At 45.2% G+C, this 20,000-nt stretch overlaps 2 protein-coding genes across 2 annotated transcripts in view; both read left to right on the forward strand.

Moving 5' to 3' along the window:
• jph3a (junctophilin 3a) overlaps positions 1-9,829 on the forward strand; it is a 17,166-nt gene extending 7,337 nt beyond the window's left edge. Inside the window, exons 2-5 of the mRNA XM_079339657.1 lie at positions 3,871-4,651; positions 4,910-5,034; positions 6,548-7,779; positions 8,234-9,829. Of these exons, the coding sequence (XP_079195783.1) occupies positions 3,871-4,651; positions 4,910-5,034; positions 6,548-7,779; positions 8,234-8,314 (2,219 nt within the window). The 3' untranslated portion in view covers positions 8,315-9,829. The remainder of the gene's footprint in view (positions 1-3,870; positions 4,652-4,909; positions 5,035-6,547; positions 7,780-8,233) is intronic.
• Positions 9,830-11,191: 1,362 nt separating this feature from the next.
• LOC306821090 (uncharacterized protein) lies at positions 11,192-16,364 on the forward strand. The gene is made up of 2 exons (XM_079339279.1): positions 11,192-11,545; positions 13,234-16,364. Exon 2 carries the CDS (start codon positions 13,349-13,351, stop codon positions 15,110-15,112), a length of 1,764 nt encoding a protein of 587 aa, XP_079195405.1. The 5' UTR covers positions 11,192-11,545; positions 13,234-13,348; the 3' UTR covers positions 15,113-16,364.
• The last annotated feature ends 3,636 nt before the right edge of the window (positions 16,365-20,000 follow it).

The following is a 20,000-nucleotide window of genomic DNA, read 5'->3' on the forward strand; positions in this document are numbered from 1 at the left end:
AATATATAGTAATATAATAATATAATATATAGTAATATATGGGGCGGCAGTAGCTCAGTCTGTAGGGACTTGGGTTGGGAACCGGAGGGTCGCCGGTTCAAGTCCCGGCACGGACCAAGTCCGGAAACTGGTCTGGTAACTGGAGAGGTGCCAGTCCATTTCCTGAGCACTGCCGAGGTGCCCCTGAGCAAGGCACCGAACCCCAAAACTGCTCTGGAGCGCCCGCTGTGGGCAGCCCCCTCACTCTGAGACCTCTCCATTAATGCATGTCACTAGAACCCTGTTTGTGCATGAGTGTGTATCTCGGCCTATGTGTGTGTTAGACAGAGTGTAAACTGAATTTCCCCTCGTGGGATTAATAAAGTGTAAATTATTATTATTATTATAATAATATAATATATAGTAATATAATAATAATATAATATATAGTAATATAATAACAATATAATATAATATATAGTAATATAACAATATAATATATAGTAATATAATAATATAATATATAGTAATATAATAACAATATAATATATAGTAATATAATAATATAATATATAGTAATATAACAATATAATATATAGTAATATAATAATATAATATATAGTAATATAATAACAATATAATATATAGTAATATAATAACAATATAATATATAGTAATATAATAACAATATAATATATAGTAATATAATAATATAATATATAGTAATATAACAATATAATATATAGTAATATAATAATATAATATATAGTAATATAACAATATAATATATAGTAATATAATAATATAATATATAGTAATATAATAACAATATAATATATAGTAATATAATAATATAATATATAGTAATATAACAATATAATATATAGTAATATAATAATATAATATATAGTAATATAATAACAATATAATATATAGTAATATAATAACAATATAATATATAGTAATATAATAATATAATATATAGTAATATAACAATATAATATATAGTAATATAATAACAATATAATATATAGTAATATAATAATATAATATATAGTAATATAATAATAATATAATATATAGTAATATAATAACATGAATCCTTTCAAATTGAACGATGTGTGTCTGCAGGTGGACGAGAACTCAGACGTGTCCGTCTCCATTTAAAAGGAATAAAGTGATGTTCACGTCTCCATTTAAAAGGAATAAAGTGATGTTCACGTCTCCATTTAAAAGGAATAAAGTGATGTTCACGTCTCCATTTAAAAGGAATAAAGTGATGTTCCAGTGGAAGTCCGGCTGCTTCATGTTAAAGGGATATTTATCCAGGACGGCACTTTGCAGAAGTTTGTCAAATTATAAATGTTATGATGCAATTTTGGAAGAAGAACTGAAGTGAAGGTTCTCGACCCTTTACATGCATGAGATTCTGGACCAACAGCGCTCGTACATGTAAGGGAGGGGGCGTGGCTTCAGAGAGAGCACAGAGGGGAGGGGCCGGGTGCAGACGGAGCACTGAGAGAATGCCAGTTTTAGAAAATGGATTATTTAGCTTTCTACGTTTTCCTTTTCTGAACCTGTTTGATCTTTCAAAGGCTCCGTCATGTGTCTGCGCCTGAGGACTCACCAATCATCTGTCATGTCAGACAGTGATCTCCACTTTCATTTGGAAGATTTATTTATTCTATGCAGACAATCTGTGAACATCGGAGGCCTCACCGACAGACGAGCACATGTGGAGTCATTTATAATTAGAAGGAAATGTCTCTCACCAAGAACAGGAAGTAACTGACTGATCCGTAATTACTACGATCACACTGTCACCAACAACCATGCAGCCTAAAGGAAGTTTGAAAACACACTCTGAGGTAGCAGTTAGATATGAGTTTGTGCTTGAAAGGACCAATCAGAGAGCTGCTCTCCTCCTCTGTGATCAATCAGAGAGCTGCTCTCTTCCTGTGTGATCATGAAGGAAACCTGCTGTGTTGAAGCTTCTCTTCAACAATGCAGCAGCCAGTATGTCCTCCTTCTAACTTTAGATTCTGCTCCTGAATGCTCTGGATCTGATTGGACCAGAGAAGGTAGGCGGGGCTTTGAAGGCCGTTTTGGACGCCCCTGGGTTTGCCAGATATGAGAGCAGTTATCAGGTGAACAGGTGTTGCAGCGATGGAAGCGGGCAGTGGAACTGCTTCAGATAGAAGTGATTGTACCCGAGCTAAAAAGCCTCTGCATGTTTCTAATAAGCTCCAGCAGCAGAAAGCTGCTCAAACTAGGATCAATGTTGGAGATGAAACATGGAGAGAGGTTAGAACGCAGAAAGCTTTACAGACCCATGCAGAGCTGGCTAAACACTGAAGCTACAGTGTCCACCACATGCAGAGCTGGCTAAACACTGAAGCTACAGTGTCCACCACATGCAGAGCTGGCTAAACACTGAAGCTACAGTGTCCACCACATGCAGAGCTGGCTAAACACTGAAGCTACAGTGTCCACCACATGCAGAGCTGGCTAAACACTGAAGCTACAGTGTCCACCACATGCAGAGCTGGCTAAACACTGAAGCTACAGTGTCCACCACATGCAGAGCTGGCTAAACACTGAAGCTACAGTGTCCACCACATGCTGAGCTGGCTAAACACTGAAGCTACAGTGTCCACCACATGCAGAGCTGTGTGAGAGGAGGGGGGGAGACAGCTCTCTGTGATTATTAGAGTTTAGACTGCAGTACTCATTTTAAACACTAGGGGGCGGAGCTACAGACAGCTCCTTTAAATGTACACAAACAGTCTTCAGCTCACCTGAGTGAAAACTTGTTTGGTTTAGTGAGAGACAACAAAACAAAAACTTCAGCCATCAGGGCGGCTGTGGCTCAGTGGCAGAGTCGCTTGTCCCTCAACCACACACAGGTTGGGGGTTCGATGCCCACTTTCTGCAGCCACCTGTCCGATGTGTCCTTGAAGCTCCCAGTCAGCAGTATGAACGTGGTGATGGAGTCTTAACCAGCAGACTTTGATACCTTTGACACGTTGAGACTGATTTCAGTTTCAGTTCAAACTAGAGATCGGACAGATCCGATCAAATATCTATATTGAGTCCGATATTTACATAATTAACGTATTGGATATCAGGCTGACGGCACCGATCCACGTTTCATTTTAAACATTCCACAGAACCGTGAGCGTTCAGAGGAGGCGTTTATCGGACCGTGGCGGTGCGATCAGAAAAAAAAAGTCCCCATGTTGTGAACTTCTCAGGGAACTCAAAAGTCCAGAACTGAAACTCTCACCTTTCAGTTTCAGAGTTTTACTTTGAAAGTCTAAAAGCTGTTCCTACTTCCTGTTTGTGCAGCCAGCACACTATCATGGAATCATTGTGATGATGTAATGAACTTGAGTTTTTGACCTCGAACACTCTGACTGAGCTTTTTACTGATTTCTAACCTTTGAGTGGCGTGATTGATTTATCGATGAAAAGACGGTCAGACTCGTCCCGTCTGAGGACGAGTCGAGACCGAGACCATAATCCCTGAAAACTGTTTATCTGTCTGTCTGTTTGTTTATCTGTCTGTTTGTTTGTTTATCTGTCTGTCTGTTTGTTTATCTGTCTGTCTGTTTGTTTATCTGTCTGTCTGTTTGTTTATTTGTCTGTCTGTTTGTTTATCTGTCTGTCTGTTTGTTTATCTGTCTGTCTGTTTGTTTATCTGTCTGTCTGTTTGTTTATCTGTCTGTCTGTTTGTTTGTTTGTTTGTTTTGGCTCATATCACAGTGATGTCATTTGGCCTCCATCAGAGGAAGTCCTCCTCTGGGGACCCAAGTAAAGCGGGTCTAGCTGAAGTTTCTCAGTCTGGCTTTGATCGCCCATCCTGACTCTCTCTCTCTCTGTGTGTCTCAGGAACCTATCAGGGCCAATGGCTGGCCGGGATGCGTCATGGTTACGGCGTGCGACAAAGTGTCCCGTACGGCATGGCGGCCGTCATCCTTTTCCCTCTGCGGACTTCCATAAACTCGCTCCGTTCTGAGCACAGCCACGGCCCCCCCGCCCTGCTCGAGGACGGCTCTGCCCCCACGCCCACAGATGGCGTGGTGGCAGGGCTGGCCGGGAGCCCGGTGGGACGGGGCGGGTTCGCTCTGACGGCTCCCAGTGAGGCGGAACGCCAGAGGAAGAGGAAAGGTCGTTTCAGACAGTCCATCCTGAGCGGCCTGAAGCTGCGGCGCTCCGAGTCCAAAAGCTCGCTGGCCAGTCAGCTGAGCAAGCAGAGCTCGTTCTGCAGCGAGGCGGGCATGAGCACCGTCAGCTCCGCCGCATCCGACATCCACTCCAACGCCAGCGAGAGTGAGCAGGGGGCTCCTGTGGACGCCACGGTCACAGAGATGTACGCAGGCGAGTGGCGGAGCGACCAGCGGGCGGGCTGGGGCGTGAGCCGGCGCTCTGATGGCCTGCATTACGAGGGCGAGTGGGCGGGAAACAAGCGGCACGGATACGGCTGCACCACGTTCCCTGACGGCACCAAAGAGGAAGGAAAATATAAACAGAACGTCCTGGTGAGCGGAAAACGCAAGAACCTGATCCCTCTGAGGGCCAGCAAGATCCGAGAGAAGGTGGACCGAGCCGTGGAGGCGGCGGAGAAGGCGTCAGACATCGCCAAGCAGAAAGCAGAGATCGCCATGTCACGGTGAGAAAGGCTCCGCCCACACAGCAGGAGGAACTGTGTTTCCTTCAGAGGGACCAGGGTCCTGATTGATGGGTGGGTGGGCGGAGCTTCTTCACAGATGTAAACACCAAATGTTTGTCAACACATCAGGGAGCAAAAAAAATCATCCAATCAGAGCAGCTCGTTAAGTCTTACTTAAAGAAGTTGAAATAAGAAAGTCAAAGCGCTTCATGCAGTCAGATTGTGGGCGGAGACTAACGCTGTGTGTCCGTCCTGCAGGATGAGCCACGCCCGCGGGAAGGCGGAGGCAGCTGAAGGAGTCGCTCAGAAAGCAACGGAGGAGTGTCGACTCGCCCGGATCGCCGCCAAAGAGCTCTCTCCCTCTTTCCACATCTATGGGAACGGTGAGAGGCTCACACACACACACACACACTCACACACACACACACACACACGCACACACACACACACACACACACACGCACACACGCACACACACACGCACGCACCCTCACACGTACACTGTTTATAATGAGTACTGCAGTCTAAACTCTAATCGTCACAGAGAGCTGTCTGGCTCCGCCCCTCCTCTCACACAGGTCAGCATGTGGTGGACACTGTAGTTTCAGTGTTTAGCCAGCTCTGCATGTGGTGGACACTGTAGCTTCAGTGTTTAGCCAGCTCTGCATGTAGAGACACTGTAGCTTCAGTGTTTAGCCAGCTCTGCATGTGGTGGACACTGTAGCTTCAGTGTTTAGCCAGCTCTGCATGTGGTGGACACTGTAGCTTCAGTGTTTAGCCAGCTCTGCATGTGGTGGACACTGTAGCTTCAGTGTTTAGCCAGCTCTGCATGTAGAGACACTGTAGCTTCAGTGTTTAGCCAGCTCTGCATGTGGTGGACACTGTAGCTTCAGTGTTTAGCCAGCTCTGCATGTGGTGGACACTGTAGCTTCAGTGTTTAGCCAGCTCTGCATGTGGTGGACACTGTAGCTTCAGTGTTTAGCCAGCTCTGCATGGGTCTGTAAAGCTTTCTGCGTTCTAACCTCTCTCCATGTTTCATCTCCAACATTGATCCTAGTTTGATTCTCGACCTTCTGAGAGGAGTTGAGTCAGTCAGCGCTGATCGCTTACTTAGAGCTAACTCATCAGAATAACAAGAGTGCATGGAACACTTTGTATTTGTTAAATAATGATAATAAAAATAAATAATAAATGTGTTTATATTTATGTATACATGTTTATTATTTACACGTGTGTGTGTGTGTGTGTGTGTGTGTGTGTGTGTGTGTGTGTGTGTGTGTGTGTGTGTGTGTGTGTGTGTATTGGATCTCATAATAACTCACTAATCTGAATCAGAGTTCACTCCAATAATCCTTTAATCCAACAAATGATCCCGTTTGTTTCCCTACATGCTAATAACACACACACACACACACACACACACAGACACAGACACACACACACACACACACACACACACACACACACACACAGACATATACACACACACACACACACACACAGATATATACACACACACACACACACACACACACACACACATGCACGCACACACACAGACACACGCACACACAGACACATACACACACACACAGACACACACACACACACACACAGACACACACACACACACACAGACACACACACACACAGACACACACACACACAGACACACACACACACACACAGACACACACACACACACAGACACACACACACACACACACACACACACACACAGACACACACACACACACACACACACACACACAGACACACACACACACACACAGACACACACACACACACAGACACACACACACACACACACACACACACACACACACTCTCTCTCTCTGATGGCTCACTTCCAGATCTTTCCGTGTGTGTTCACAGGTCTGGAGTGTCAGAGGCCTAAACACCAGGACGCCAAGGACAAAGACCACGAGGTGATCTCCACGGGAACAGACAGTCCGGAGCTGTGCACGCCGGACACCACGCCGCCCGTCATTTCACCTGAACTCAGCCCCGTGCTGAGCGTGCCCACCTCACCCCCCCACACCCCTCAAAAACACACCCACCGCCCCCGAAACGCCTGCTTTATGCGCCAGAGCGCCGTGGATGATCAAGGCGGGGCAGAGATCCAGGTGCTGGTGGAGGGGAGAGGCGTGGACCTGCCAAGGGGCGGGGCCAACAACTGGAGCGATGACGTGTACCCGGAGCGAGGGGGCAGCAGTCGCTCCACCACACCCTCCCTGCTCGAAGAACACGAGAGTCAGATCAACGGGCATGAGCAGGCGCCGCTGTCCAACCACAAACCCCGGGACAAACCCTCGTCCAATCACAAGTCCTCGTACAGAGCATGGGAACACTCCCTGTCCAACCAAAAGCCCTCCAAGCACGCCTCCTCCAATCACAAGTCGAGGGAGTACTCGTCATCCAATCACAAAACATGGGATCATTCCTCCTCCAATCACAAGGCCTGCGAGCACGCCTCCTCCAACTACAAGCCGCAGGTTCATATTTTATCGAATCACAAGCCCCCGGACCACACGACGTCCAATCACAAGACTTCTGAGCATGCTTCCTCCAATCACAAGTCTCACGATTATATCTCGTCCAATCACAGTGCAAAGGAGCACGTCTCCTCGAGTTACAAATCCCGAGAGCATGTCTACTCCAACCACCACCCGAAGCAGCACAACGCCCCCAACCACAAGCTGAGCGAGCACGCCGGACCCGGCCCCCGGCTGGACGACCTTCCCGGGGGCTGGACCGCTGAGAGCACCTTGAGGTGGAGCCCCGCCCACTCCCGACTCACGGAGCAGGACGATGAGCGGATGAACGACTACACGGTCGACATGAGGCTTCAGAGTGCAGACTCGCAGACGTCACGGGGGAGGGGCCAGGAGTCCCCGCCCCCTAAGAACAACCGGCTGCGGTCCCGAGGCCTGCGGCCGGTCAGGGAGGGGTCCATGGACTCTGTACAGATGCTGGACAACCTGAATGTGGGGGCGGAGCTAGAGGAGTGGCCTCTGCACAGGGACCTGACCCTCTCGCCCCCCCTCAAGTCTCCGCCCATCACTCTGGAGCAGGACGGAGAATCTCTCGCCCTCAAATCAAACTCAGTGAGTCGCTCTTCATCTGTCCGCCGTTTGATTGGATAGAATCAGTGATGTCACTCCTCGCCGTGATGAACAGCAGTAAACTTTTACATTTCAATTCAATTCAAAGTTCTTTATGGAAAACAAACATTAATATAATATATTAATATTATAGAAATAAAACACAACAGGACGAATAAGAGATGATCAAACATTCAATATTTAACTAATTATAATTTTATTGATCTTTATCTACAGATGAATTATTTAGTAATCAGAGGCGTTTGTTAGGTTTACATTGTTGTTTTTGTTTCTTTTCTCACTTTTTGTAAAATAAAACTTTATTGATGTTTGATACGGACACACGTCCTCGGCTTCAAAACGCAGCCAAGCGCCGTTTCTGTCATTTAAATAACAGATTGAACACTTCCTGTACTAACTTCCTGTTTCCTCTTCTTCTTCTTCTCTTGTCTTGCAGGGCTCCAGCTCTATTCTGGTGGTTATGGTCATTTTACTCAATATTGGAGTAGCCATTCTTTTCATTCACTTCTTTATTTAAGCGTATACAGGTATGATCTATAAGACTTATTGATAACTATATTAAATTATTATTGTTACGGACGTGGCGCCCGCGGCCGAGCGCCGGACACAGCAGAGCCTTTTATCGTTGCTACGTACTCGTCTTCTCACCTCTGTTTCGAGCACTTTCCTTTTTTCAAATGCTTCTTTTCAGCTTGCCACCACAGAAGAAGAAAGTAGAGCGTGCCGCTCTGAAGAGGGCGGAGTTTCAGGACACACATGCATGTGCGTGCAGCAGCTCCTCCCACAAGGCGGTTCTTCCCATTCTTCCATCATTTTAGACGAGAGTATATAAACAACTTTGTTTCCTGCTGACATGCTAACGTATAGCATGGTGCACACACTCCATCCCGAACCCTTTAGCCTTCGAACCATTCTCCATGTTAGCCCCGCCCCCCCCAGGCTCCTCCCCTTATCGGCACTATGCGCTACATACAGAACTATGCTGCAGAGTAGATCCATTTTAAAGGGCTCCGTCATGATTCTTTCTTTTCCCACAAAGAACTTCACAGACACACACACCGATCGCATGAGGCTGTGTGGGCTTTCAAATGGCGTCTTTAACCCTTTAACATCACTTCCTGTTGCCCGGCGCTGATGTGGAGATCAGCGCCTCCATCAAATCAAATCATCCGATCAAACTTTAAACCAAACGTCAGCGGCCGACACACACACACACACACACACACACACACACACACAGGAGTGTGACCTTTGAGGAAGTTATTAAGTGAACACACACACACACACACATTGGCACGCTAAAACTCACACACACACACACGTGCACCTGCTGACACAGTGAGGAGGATAAGCCCCGCCCCCTTTGTACAGCCTGAGACTGTTATGTTATAACACTGATTCTAATATATACGTGTATGTGTCATTATTATTATTATTACAATTTGTTACTTTCTGCAGTTTGCAAACAGAGAGAATGCAGAGTGCCTCTTTTCATTTAAAGTTGATTTAAGCCCCGCCCCCCACACGTGGGCCGAGAGGAGACAACTAACCTTCATCGATAAGAAAGATGACCTCCCACCGTCCTCACCCGCCCACAGACCCCCCCCCCTCTCTCTCACCCTAAAATGGCATGCACTGTTTTGTCTCTCTCCCCCTTTTGGACCAGTCTGAAGGGACAAACGGCGTTTCCACGGCGTCATTTCCAGACACGTTTTGGGCCGGATGAGATTTTTTTCAGCATGTTTGTTCAGCCTGCTCAATCTGCTGTCAGTTTGTGAGTTTCTCCCTCTCGTCTCTTTAATCCAGCAACACAAGGCGACGTGAGACGAGGAGAGCGGTGTAAAATAAACGCTAGCTTCTAACTCTCCGTGGGTTTATGAATGATCAAACTCTGCTACTGTATGTTTTATACTTCGCACCCAGTGACATCATCATGTTGTGACATCATTGCATGCCCGAGCATGCTCTTTCTTACTCTTTGATTTATGAGGTTGTTTCCAAGTTAATGTGGAGAAAATAATGAAATGTTTGAAATTAATCCGTTTGGTCTCTTTTTTTTCACCTCTCGAGTCTCACTGTTTATAAAAACCGCTGGTCGAATAACGGGGGCGTGTCCAGAAGTTTCTGTGCACATATGGACGAAGAGCGTTAATTTACCTCGTGGACTTTGAAGGAACACAACATCGCAGCATTTTATACGAGCTTCATTCTTCAAGGACTCAAACGTCCCAAAGGAAGCGCGACCACGACGAGCGACCACCTTTCAGAGCCAATCATTGTTAAGTATTTTGGTGTGGCCAATATGATTAAAAGGGGGGACCATGCCACCCATCTGGACACGCCCCTCGGCCCTAAAACACAAAGCACTTGTTAGGTACAGTGGCCCTCAGGTGTAAAGTCTGCGTGCAAATACATCATACAAAGACCAAAACACTCGAACGCATCACTCGTTAAATCTGTCAGCCGCTGCCGAGCCGTCACACGCCCTCAGGTACTAAAGATGTCCCGAAGAACAGGACGGCTGTGGCTCAGCGGGAATGTTGGTTTGATCCCCAGCTCCTGCAATCACTTATCAATATGTTCTTGGTAAAACGATCAACGCACAGTTGATCCCCCTGTTGTATCCGAATGGATTAGTTAATATGAATGGATCCTTTACCATCAAACGCTGCAAGGCATTGTGGGAAGAGCAGTGACGCTGAAGATGGCCGACCGTGCAGGTGAGAACATGTACAGTTCACAGGAACACTCATTTATTTAGCAGCTGAGCTCTAAAGTGTCAACACTGTAACAAAGTACAATCAGAGCAGGTCAGTGAAGGCAGCACGCTCACCTATAAAATATAATGATGCATTCAGTAGATTTAATGGTCGTACCACAGCTGATAGCTCCATGTCCTATTGTTTACGGTGAGAAGGCAGAACAAACACCTAGCTGTGGGAGTGTCACCCACCTGGGGGAGGGGCTACTGCCCTTTGTGATGTCATGAAGGGAAAATCTTCAAACAGTGGAAGAAAGAGAGGATGGACTTTTCTCATGATTGGGGGGTTTGTAGACAGACTAGAGACACGTTAGAGGAACATGGAGAAATGTTTAACTATCACTGATTGCTGACAAATTTATGGATAAATAAAAAAGGTCTGCTTGTTGACAGAAGAATATAGTCATTGTTTTCACATTCAGGAGCAGTTCATGGATGAATAGAAAAACAGGAAATTAGAAAACCAAGAGAGAGGGGGGGCGCCTATCACCTCCAAAACTCAAATGACAAAACAATATGTGTTCATAATAACAATATATAATATAATAATAATAATGAGCCGAGGTTCAAAGTATCGTCTCTTTATACACTTTGTGTTGAGCACGTTTGATGGGAAATAACGGTTTCAGGTGAAACCGAAACCACGCCCCCTACTGTCAAACTGAAGAAGTGGATTCAAAAATATACCTTCCAGACTTGTTTTATTCTTTGTGTTTATCTGAATCCGACTGACAAGGTCTCAAACGGAACTTTCTGTCCGTTTCGGGTCCTCATTGGGTTCCGGCTTGACGCTCCAGCATGCAGCGGCTGTAGCAGCAGCAGCTCCCCGGCAACAGCTCACTGCGTGGCGGCTTCCGGTGTCCGTCCGTCTGCGGGAGGATGGCGTCCGGCTTCGTCCGCATCCCCTCCACCGCCGGTCCTCCGAGTCCCAGATATCCCGAAGCTTGTCAAGTGTAGAGTGCGGACAGCAGCAGATAAACCCTTCGAGTAAGTGATCGTGTTTTTATTTAAGCATCGGAGTGTTTTTGCGCATGAGCGGGGCTCTGCAGCGCGCGCGGAGGCCTGCTTTGATCCGGGCTCCGTTTGCGACGTTACACCAGATCCCGCTCCTGCGGCCTTTGATCCTGAGGGGCTCCGGCCTGCCCTCGCTGCTTCTGGGCTCTAATGTTAAACGCAGCCGAAGCGGCAAACATTCCTCATGAGAAAGTCCTTAAGAGTTTGATTTTTAAATCTTAAAGGAAGTTAAACTGTGACGTTAGCTGAAGCTAGCGGTTAGCCTAGCCTCCACCGCGGCTAGCAAGCTAACAGTCTGGTTTCAAACATAAAATAATCAAATTCACCCATCAGCCTTCAGTTAACGTGATTTCATTGTCTAAGTAAACAATCTGTATAACTTCAACGTTGTCGAAAGAGTCACTTTCATCATATATTAAATTAAAAAAATACGCGACCGCTATTATGCCGATTTTCATCCCAGGAAATAGACGGATCCATTTTCTAGTTTCGGTTATTTCACGATTTCTTGCCGGTCTGATTTACAGTTCACATATGTTGCATGTTGACGGTCTTTCATATTATTTTATGTTTGTTAGTTACACTAAAGGGAAGCCCATATAACCACCTTTGAGGTTTCTGTATTGTATTTTACAATAAATGCTATTAAATATACCTTACGTTTCAGTAAATAGATGGAGCCCTGGTTTTTCTAGTCTTCTTCCTAAAATAATAATGATTTATATTAAACGCTTGAAATGTTCTTTATAATGAAAACATGGGAACTAGTATTTAAATGCTTGTATTTCTTAGTTTTTTAATAAAGTTATTGATTTCTTTTATTGCTCTAAGTTCTCATTTCTATGTTTTAAATAAATGTGAAGCTTGTTTGTAGATCTGATTCAGGGAGAAATCACCTGGAGGCTGCTGTACCTGTACCTGTACCTGTGGACATGGAAATAAACGTCTAATCTGATGTGATAGGGCTCAAATACATTTCACCATTAATTTGGAGGTTCTGAATGTAGGGTTTGATTAGGCTGACTTTAGGTTGCGTTTTTATTTAATGACAAACTAAGGATGTCAGAATGTTTGAGACTGTATTGATTATTGATAGTAATATCAAGGATTACAGACTCGGAAACAGCCTACGTCTTAAAAATCATTGTCATCAGACGTGCGTAGAAGAGCAAAGAATCCATCAGAAATGGTTAACGTTGTCAGTTTGTTACATTTAAACACATTTTTATTGAGGCGGCAGAGGCTCGGTCTGCAGGGACTTGGGCTGGGAACCAAAGGGTTGCTGGTTCAAGTCCAGTAATTGTTCTGGTAGCTGGAGAGGTGCCAGGTCACGGGATCATGTGTGCATGTTCATTAAACAGATGGTAAAAATGAGTTTCCCCTCGTGGGATCAATAAAAAATTAGTTATTATGATTTAAAACCAACATTGGGTGCCGAGGGCTTCACATTTTTGTTGTTGTCATGACAACCCCATGGGGCCAAAAAAACAGGGTGAATTTGAATGATTTCATTTTGACACTGAATGGAGACAGTAAGCCAGCGGGCCAAGATTGTAACATGTAAAACTTTCAGTTTAAAAACAGGTGCATCATCAGCTTTAATATTAATATATATTAACCTCCCACATCGTTTTCATTTATTTTCCTGTTTTCTCTCGTAGGTTTTCTCCCCTCTCTAAAAAGCCGTGCCTCAACACAGATCGAACACTCCGTTTCTCAGTCGGCTCTGAGCCTACTTCCTCTGCTGAGCTTTGGATCCCTGTGTGAGAAGGCAGGATGACGGAGGCGTGGCAGCAGCAGCAGCAACATGCAGTGGCTCCGCCTTCTGTTGTGCACACACTCCCTCCGGGGGCTGAAAACTCTCTGGGCTGTGCGGTGTACGGCGTGGTCCTGCAGCAGGACACCTCCCTGCAGCAGCCCCAGCACGGCCAGCAGCACTCTGTCCAAGCCCAGCAGCCCTCCCTACAGGTAGGGGGCGAGAGAGGGCACAAGTGTGGAGCCTGCGGCCATGACATCTCTCACCTGGCCAACCCTCATGAACACCAGTGCATGGTGAGCCAGGACCGCTCCTTCCAGTGCACCCAGTGTATGAAGATCTTCAGCCAGGCCACCGACCTGCTGGAGCACCAGTGTGTGCAGGTGGAGCAGAAGCCGTTTGTGTGCGGCGTGTGCAAGATGGGCTTCTCCCTCCTCACCTCTCTGGCCCAGCATCACAACTCCCACGGCAACGGAAACAACCCCATGAAATGCTCCATCTGTGAAAAGACGTACCGGCCGGGCTCTGGGAACGTCACCCCGACGTCGTCAGCTGCCAACCCGCAGCAGCCGTCCACTGGAGAGACGTCCAGCGGCGGAGCGGCGATCAGTGCCTCGTCTCCGCCCTCGTTCGAGGCCTCCGCGCCTGACCGGCCGTACAAGTGCTCCGTGTGCCATAAGTCCTTCCGCCATCTGTCCGAGCTGACCCGCCACGAGAGGGTGCATACCGGCGAGAAGCCGTACAAGTGTGACACGTGTGATAAAAGCTTCAGCCAGTCGTCACATCTGGCTCACCACCAGCGCACCCACAGCTCCGAGCGGCCGTATAAATGCGCCGTGTGTGAGAAGAGCTTCAAACATCGCTCTCACCTGGTGCGTCACATGTACGCTCACTCGGGCGAGCACCTGTTCAAGTGCAATCTGTGTGAGATGCACTTCAAAGAGTCCTCGGAGCTCCTGCACCATCAGTGCCAGCCCGAGGGCGAGAGGCCTTTCCGCTGCGGCTCCTGTGGAAAGAGCTTCAAGCGCCCGTCTGACCTGCGGCAGCACGAGCGAACGCACTCGGAGGAGCGGCCTTTCCAGTGCGAGGAGTGCCAGATGAGCTTCAAGCAGCAGTACGCTCTCGTACGCCACCGCCGCACTCACAAGAACCCGGCAGACCGCCCTTTCAAGTGCAACCTGTGTGACAAGGGCTTCCTTCAGCCGTCCCACCTGCTCTACCACCAGCAGGTTCACGGGATGGAGAGCCTGTTCAAGTGTGCGTCCTGCCAGAAGTCCTTCAGCCAATCAGGAGAGCTGCTGCGACACAAATGTGGCGGCGAGGTGGAGAAGCCCTACAAGTGTGACGTGTGCGGCAAAGGTTACAAAAAGAACTCGACGCTGCAGCGCCACCAGAACTCTCACTGCACGGAGAAGCCGCTCAAGTGCTCTCTGTGCGACAAGCGCTTCGTGTCCTCGTCCGAGTTCGTCCAGCACCGCTGTGACCCGACCCGCGAGAAGCCGCTGAAATGTCCCGACTGTGAAAAGCGCTTCAGGTACTCGTCGGAGCTGCAGCGCCATCGACGCGTTCACACCGGAGAGAAGCCTTTCAAGTGTGCCAACTGCGACAAAAGCTTCAAGCAGCGCGAGCACCTGGCCAAGCACCAGAGCGTGCACTCCAGGGAGACCCAGTTTAAGTGCGTGTGGTGCGGGGAGCGCTTCGTGGACCTGGCGGCTCTGCAGGAGCACACGGTCCAGCACACCGCCGAGGGAGAGAGCTTCCCCGAAGCTCCCTGCATCCCATGAACCGAGCTGCTGTTCAGTCCTGAGCAGCACACCTGACAGTCCGCCTCCCCTCCACACGTAGACAACATGCACACGGCCCGTTCAGAGACATCGGCTCATCCTCACACTTCCCTGAGTCCAAGAGAAAACTCCAGGACTCGACTGGACTCTGTTTTATTTCACAGTGAACAGGATGGAAAAGACGTCACATGTGGGAAGATTTAGTTTAGTCCTGAGTGTGGGACCTTTTCTCTGCTTGCATGTGTTTGTCTGTTTTGTGATTCTGTCGGTGAGGAAAGCTGACGAGAACTTCCAGAAGGTCGTCAGGTGTGTGTGTGTGTGTGTGTGTGTGTGTGTGTGTGTCTGCGTGCGTGCGTGTGTGTGTGTGTCTGCGTGCGTGCGTGTGTGTGTGTGTGTGCGTGCGTGTGTGTGTAAGCTCCTCCGGATCCATGTGCCTTTTTTTACTGATGGCTCACGTTGTGTTTCTGTTCTTTTCACGTCCTGTTTCGACGCTCCCACAGCAGCAGCATCTTTCTCATCCTAGCTAGTCTCATCTGTTTGTGCATGAGTATTTATCACACTTTAATATCACTGTTGTATTATAGCTTTTGCTTTATTTAGGAAAACCTCCTAAGAAGAAGAAGAAGATGAAAAAAAGTGGATTTGTGAAAATGTATAGCCCGTGTCTATGAAATGTGTGTTGTTGCATCTTTGTATTAAACAGATGACGTGTAGGTAACTAAGCGTACCTACCGTGTCACACAGACGCTTGACATGTGCAATAGAACATGCACAATGTTATATTTATGACTACTGATTCATGGCATAGTCTGCTCTGTTATATTAGAGGTTGTGTGTATACGCTCGTGTAAAACTGTATAGTGCTTCTGTTATCTGCTTTTGTATTGACATGAACGAGCCTGCAGGACGATGCAGGCGCTCTTAGTTTGAGTTCCACACACACACACACACACACACACACACACACACACACACAGTGCCCCCCCGTTCTAGCTGCATTAGTTACTGAGCTTTAGATCTAAGTACTCTTCTTTTCTATATTTGAGTTCAGAGACCTTCTTGTAACCTCCTCCTGGTCGACTCGCAGCAGATTAATCCGAGTAGCCTCAAAGTTCTGTGTTGGTTTATGCCGAGCATAAAGTAAAACTGTTTGTGTACTTTAGTTTACTGTGTGGGTTTCTATATTCTGTACAATCTTTGCAGTATATTTAAAGGTTTTTGGAGTTTAAGTCGTGGTTTCAGAGATGTTGGAGGGAGGGGGGGAGGGGGGGAATGGATGGCAAGGTTTCTGGTCCAGACGGAGGAGAACGAGTGTAATGAAACGTTGCATTGACACATATGGATATCAATATAAACTCCTGTTCATACTGTATACAGACAATTCAAATAAACCACCCTTATGAAAATACATGTGTTCATCATTTATAACAATCAGACCTGCTTCTATGCAGCAGCCTCTACCATCAGTGTGTGAATGTGTGTGAATGGATGAGTTCACACTGATGGACTCTTTACTCTGCAGCAGCCTCTACCATCAGTGTGAGTGTGTATGAATGGATGAGTTCATACTGATGGACTCTTTACTCTGCAGCAGCCTCTACCATCAGTGTGAGTGTATGAATGGATGAGTTTATGTGTATATATATATATATATATATATACATACATAAACATATATATGTATGTTTATATATATATATATATAAATATACATACATAAACATATATGTATGTTTATATATATATATATAAATAAACATATATATACATACATACATAAACATATATGTATGTATATATATATATACATACATACATAAACATATATATATATACATACATAAACATATATATATATACATACATAAACATATATGTATGTATATATATATGTTTATGTATGTATATATATATATGTTTATGTATGTATATATATATATAAATAAACATACATAAACATATATATATATACATACATAAACATATATGTATGTTTATATATATACATATATACATACATAAACATATATGTATGTTTATATATATATATATACATACATAAACATATATGTATGTTTATATATATATATAAATATACATAAACATATATATATATATAAACACACACATATATATATTTATATATATATAAACAAACACACATATATATATATATATATATATATATATATATATATATATAAACAAACACACATATATATATATTTATTTTATTTTTTAATTTGTTTTTTTCGGGTTTTCAGGTCATCGAGCGTCTTTATTCACTTCCGGGTGATGTTCACTGCAAAACGGCAGAGACCGCCCTGCTCTGCTATCGAACCCACTACCCTCTGATCACACTCTGCCCTGTTTCTGCCGACATCACGAAGATCATTCTTCACTTTATAACCGGCAGAGCTTCATCGCTGCACACACACAAATGTCCTGCTGATGAGCTGCTAACGAGAAGCTAACGGGGAGCTAACGAGAAGCTAACGGGGAGCTAACGAGAAGCTAACGAGTTGATGTCGGGCGGACCTCCTCTGAGCTCGGATATTTCTACGACGAGGTTAGCCGATGAATTAGCAGACTTATTGCCTTTAAATCACACACACGTCGACACAGCCACACATCCTGAATCATTTAAACCTGATGAATTATTACTACTGATTTTCATCAAGCTGTCTATCTGCGGTGTTGCTGAGTTAGCTTTTCCCCCGCAGCTAGCTAGCCAGCTATGTGGATTAAATGGTCGTAATAGATGCTAGTTGGGTTTAAATGTGTGATTTATTCCGTGTTTATCGGCTTGATTCATGTTGAAATATTTGTGATCAAAGGGGGTAAAGTGGGGAAAAGGCCCCGATTCGTGACGGATCCACAATCTGTCAAAATGTTCGATGTCAGTATTCGATCGATCGCACGTTGGTTAATCGATTTAATCTGTTTTAATCATCACAGGAAAACAAGTACAGAAGATTTACTTTAAAAAGTTGCATATTGTTCCAGAACCTGAGGGAAAGGGGGAACATGTCTAAATTAAACAAAAACCTCAGAATAATAAAAATATGACGGTTATAAATCCTGTATCACACAACATTCGGGATCATCGATCACACTTTGATTTATTGATCACTTCTCATACAAACATGCATCACTAAGTGCTTTACATGGTAATAAATCAAACAACACAAAACTGAGGTGAAATAAAGAGATTGAAAGAGGAAACAGTCTTATTACTTCTTCACTGCTGGAGGTTAAAAATGTCATCAAACTAAAGGAGGTCAAATCAGACTCAGTTAAAAGCTGGACTTAAAAAGGGGGGTGTTGGTGTGTTTACATGTTGTGCTCTCAGGTCTCCAGGTGAAGAGATCCCTCACTGGAGGTTTTAGTTTGGACAAGTCAAAGACACTTCCAGAAGGACTCCAGTAGCATCATAAAAACTAAAGGGATCAATAAGAGGGAGCTTTAAAAACATGTCATCCTGTTAATTAAAATGTAAAGCTGCTGGGGATGTAGTGATTCACCATGCGATATGGAGCTTCTCGTTGTGCTGTCGATTAAATGCTGCATCATGTTGGTTGTGTTATTTGTGACGTCTCGCCTGTTATCTTCTCACCTCTTTCATTTTCTGTCTTGAAGCCAAAATGCTTCAATTGCCACGATAACGCCGGCTGATGCTCACGATCAGGCTCCCAAATTCACTTTTTGACTCACCGGCCAACATATTCTTTACCATGCAGTGTTTCTGTGTCACATACACATCTGTTACAGTCCATTCAACTGAGAAGACGTTGTGTTAAATCAATCACAGATTTAATTCAAAGATTCAATCATTTTATCAGATCAGGAAATGAAGAAATGAAAACATGCATCTGTGGCCTTTGTTTATTAAATTGGTAAGTTCCCCCCCCCCCCCCCTGCATAGTTTGGATCCATACGGCGCACAGCCCTCTGAGATCTACTCACCAAACAGAAAATGGAGCCACATTTGGCGCTTGGCGGGCGTTCATTTTGGACTCTGCTCACAATATTAAGGCGATTGATTTTTGAGAGGAGAGATTCAAACCGTGTCCCCTTTGTCTCATGATTCATCTTCACATCCCTTAAAGGCACATTATGTAGATGCCACCACCAGGGGGGGCTTGCAGTCAAAACACTAACAAAATAATAACAAATGCTGGCGGTGAATCATGGGAGTGATTCTCTCGTCTTTCAGCTGGATGATGAATCTGTCTGGCTTTAAAATCATCCAATCAGAGCAGCTCGTTAAGTTTCACCTCTTTCTCAAACAAAGGTTGGACATAAAGACAGGGTTTAAGATCGGTCACATGACCTGAAAGTCCTTTAAAAAAAAAAAGAAAAGACAGCTGGGCCTTGTAAACAAAACATTTGAGTTTCATTGTGTTACACTAACTGTTCTCTGTCACCAGCAGAGGGCGCTGTATGGTTTACAGTGTGCGTCTGTGGAGTGGTAATCACCAGTTACTCTGCAGAGAGTGACCAATGACATCCTGATAGACACACTGTGAATGTGTCTATCTATATCATCTATCTCTACAGATGGAAGAAAGATATCAGTAACAATAAATCACATTGGTCAGACCCTAATGATAATATCTAATATTATTACTCCCTTATCATTATTATTATTATGATTCATCACACAAACATGTTCAGTTATAGAGACAATCTGCACATCATCGTTCTGCCACATTTACTGGAAACTATTTCACTAAAACATAATGATCACAGATGACCTTCATGGATCTGAACACACAGTGAGATCAGAACGCCGCTGTATGTTGCACACGTGGAGTTCATCACTGGAAAGCCGCCGACCTCACGAAGCGTAAAGACGACGGCGTCGACATCAGAGCTGCTGGAGCGT

Source organism: Symphodus melops (assembly GCF_947650265.1).
Source record: "Symphodus melops genome assembly, chromosome: 3".
Lineage (NCBI taxonomy): Eukaryota > Metazoa > Chordata > Actinopteri > Labriformes > Labridae > Symphodus > Symphodus melops.